Source organism: Myotis lucifugus, unplaced genomic scaffold (assembly GCF_000147115.1).
Source record: "Myotis lucifugus unplaced genomic scaffold, Myoluc2.0 scaffold_9, whole genome shotgun sequence".
Lineage (NCBI taxonomy): Eukaryota > Metazoa > Chordata > Mammalia > Chiroptera > Vespertilionidae > Myotis > Myotis lucifugus.
In genome coordinates this window covers 10,818,847-10,822,411 of record NW_005871057.1, presented here as the reverse complement: position 1 = coordinate 10,822,411, position 3,565 = coordinate 10,818,847, and the positions used below count along the sequence as shown (strand labels likewise).

The window sequence follows — 3,565 nt, the reverse complement described above, 5'->3', positions numbered from 1 at the left end:
GAAAACAATTATCAGTCCCTCAACCTGGCTGGCCGGGCACTCCAGTGGGGACCAACACCTTGAAGGGGGTGTGACCAGCTGCAAACAGCCATCAGCCCCTCACCCAGGCTGGCCAGGCACCCCAGCGGGACCCCCACCCTGATCTGGGACACCCTTCAGGGCAAACCAGCTGGCTCCCACCCATGCACCAGGCCTCTATTCTATATAATAAAAGGGTAATATGCAAACTGACCCTAACAGCAGAGCGACTAGGAATGACTGGTCACTATGGCACACACTGACCACCAGGAGGCAGATGCTCAATGCAGGAGCTGCCCCCTGGTGGTCAGTGCGCTCCCACAGGGGGAGCTCTGCTCAGCCACAAGCCAGGCTGATGGATGCCAGCACAGTGATGGTGGTGGGAGCCTCTCCCGCCTCCTCAGCAGTGCTAAGGATGTCCAACTGCAGCTTAGGCCTGGTACCCGCTGGCAAGTGGACATCCCCCAAGGGCTGCCGGGCTGCCAGAGGGATGTCTGATTGCCAGCTTAGGCCCAATCCCCCGGGGAGCGGGCCTAAGCCATCAGGTGGTCATTCCCTGAGGGGGTCCCAGACTGCGAGAGGGCAAAGGCCGTGCTGAGGGACCGACCCCCCCGAGTGCACAAATTTTTGTGCACCAGGCCTCTAGTCCTATTAATAAAAGCCCAGCAACCGAACAGCAGAATGACCAGAATGATCGATCAACCAGTTGCAATGATGCACACTGACCTCCAGAGGGCAGATGCTCAATGCAGGATGAGCAGCACTTCCACAGCGGGCAGATCCCCACAGGCCACGCCTTCCACCAGTGTACGAATCCCATACACCAGGCCTCTAGTATAGATATAAATATTGCTTAGAGCAGTGGTTCTCAACCTGTGGGTTGCGACCCCTTTGGGGGTTGAATGACCCTTTCACAGGGGTCGCCTAAGACCATCAGAGAACACATATATAATTACATATTGTTTTTGTGATTAATCACTATGCTTCAATTATGTTCAATTTGTAACAATGAAAATACATCCTGCATATCAGATATTTACATTACGATTCATAACAGTAGCAACATTACAGTTATGAAGTAGCAACGAAAATAATTTTATGGTTGTGGGTCACCACAACATGAGGAACTGTATTCAAGGGTCGCGGCACTAGGAGGTTGAGAACCACTGGCTTAGAAAGTCTTTTGATGGAAGACTATGACCATGTGCCAAAAATTCTCAATGAATTTTGCGAGTGATTGGGAAGTTGGTAGTTTGCTTCTATCATGAGTAGGTAGAGATCTGTAGCTGGGTGTGTTGAGGTTTTGCAGAATAGTGCAGGGATGATAGCTTGGAAGTTGGATAAGTAAATCATCACCTCTTGACCCTGAAATATGTGAATGTAAATGAGCATTTTCCGATTGACAGAGTTTCAAATGAACTTAGTATACTAAAGGAGCCAGTTGCAACTATGGCAAGGATTTGGAAAGGATGATTCAGTAAAAAAGGTTGAGGATGTAAAATATTACCTTATCTTGAAGAGGATTTTCGATAGCACAAAGGAATATTTTTGAAGCATGGAAAAAAGGAGGAAAATTTAGTTAAGGTAGAGTAACAGAATCTGGTGAAGAGATGAATGTAAGACAAATTAGATGACCAAAGGATTCGAAGTTTTGGATCATGACCCAAAATAACAGGAATGTGAAGTGAAATGGATTTAGTCTGCTGCAATATTTTAAAGATAATCAAATGAATAATTAAATTCATCGTAATTAAAATTAAGCATTCAGTTCTTTAGTTGCACTAGCCACATTTCAAGTGCTTGTTAGCTACATGTGGATAGTGGCTCCTATGCTGGACAGTGCAGAGAACATTCTATTCTTGAAAGTCCTATTGGATAACACTGGTCTAAATAGTGTGTGATATAATAGTAAGGGCAGGTTCAGTCAGAAAAAGACAAGTATCACATTTTCTCACTTATATGTGGAATCTGATGAACAAAATAAACTGATGAACAAAATAGATCCAGAGGCATTAAAGCATGAAACAAACTGACTAATTTCAGAGGGAAGGGGGTTGGGAGGATGGGTAGAGATTAACCAAAGAATTTATATGCATATACACATAACCCATGGACAGACAATAGTTTTATGAAGAGCTGGGGAGGGGGCAGGAGCAGGGTGGAGGTGGGTCAATGGGGAAAAAAGGTGACATTTGTAACACTTTCAACAATAAAATAAAATTAAAAAAAAAAGTAAGGGCAGGTTAACATCAGGGTTCAGTGACTGGGATGAAGGTTCTGGTGGTTTGTAGCCTGGTTTCAGAGCTCTGCTGTTCAGGGGAAACCTAGATAGTTCATCTGTTTTCTGTGCCTTGGCAGTTTAGTCTGGCTCAGTAGCTATAACAGAGCCTGAGTAATTCACCGTCTGTTCTTCATAGGTCTGGGTGGCTCAGGAAGAGCTTAGAGGGTTGTCAACCTATGAACTAAATCTTAAATAAGCTAAATTTTAAAATATATTTCTTAAGGTAATATGACTTTAAATATTATAATATACACTTAAAGTCAAGATAGTTGTTTGTTGTTGATTTATTTTAATCTCTAAATATGGGATTAATTTATACTTTTGGTTTATTTAAGATGGCACAACAGTCTACAGGTGGACGTGACACTCGGTTTTTACGTGATGAAATTCACCAGCTTGAAAAGCAATTGGAACAAAAAGATAGAGAATTGGAGGACATGGAAAAGGAGTTGGAGAAAGAGAAGAAAGTTAATGAACAAGTAAGGCACAGTTTTTCAGTGAATCTTAACTGTTTAAGTTATCTAGAAAACACCTGTTTATGCTTTTTATAGTTATTGATAACTATCAGTTTTTATGGTTGTATTTTTATGTGAAAATTGATGTAAACTTATCTCTAAGGTTTTATATTATAACTAGAGGCCCGATGCACGAAAATTCGTGCAAGAGTAGGCCTTCCTTCCTCCAGCTGCCGGTACCACCTTCCCTCCTGCACCCGGGACCCAGTTTTCCCTCCTCCAGCCGCCGGCAGGCACCCGGGACCTGGGCTGGCTTCCCCCAGGCCGCCCGCAGGCACCTGGGACCCGGGCTGGCTTCCCTCTGGCCCCGGCTTCGTCAAGTAGGAAGTCTGGAATGATGTCCGGGAGACGTTGGTCTAATTAGCATATTACCTTTTTATTATTGTCATCACATCTTCATAATGGATCAGGTACTTCTAGTGAATATGACTTGGAGATTAATTCTTTATATTTGGAGGTACATTTTTCTCAGGATTACAATTGTGTTACATAAAATTTATTATTTGGTCTGGAAAATTGGTATGAAGAAATTAATAGACATTTAAAATATTGTTTTTTATATTTGCCATAGTTTATTTTGGGAAAAAAGGTATTTTTTATAATCCATTTATATTAGTAATAGACTTAGAAATTAATCCTTTAATGATGTATTCATAATGATTAATCAGATTTCTTGTTTTGAGGTGTACTTCACATTATGTAATATACTAGAGGCCCGGTGCACAAAAATTTGTGCACTCGGGGGGGAAGT

General features: G+C 42.5%; 1 protein-coding gene across 1 annotated transcript in view; it reads left to right on the top strand.

Moving 5' to 3' along the window:
- CEP290 (centrosomal protein 290) overlaps positions 1 to 3,565 on the top strand; it is a 118,495-nt gene that overhangs the window by 5,501 nt on the left and 109,429 nt on the right. Inside the window, exon 7 of the mRNA XM_023749772.1 lies at positions 2,635 to 2,778. Within this exon, the coding sequence (XP_023605540.1) occupies positions 2,635 to 2,778 (144 nt within the window). The remainder of the gene's footprint in view (positions 1 to 2,634; positions 2,779 to 3,565) is intronic.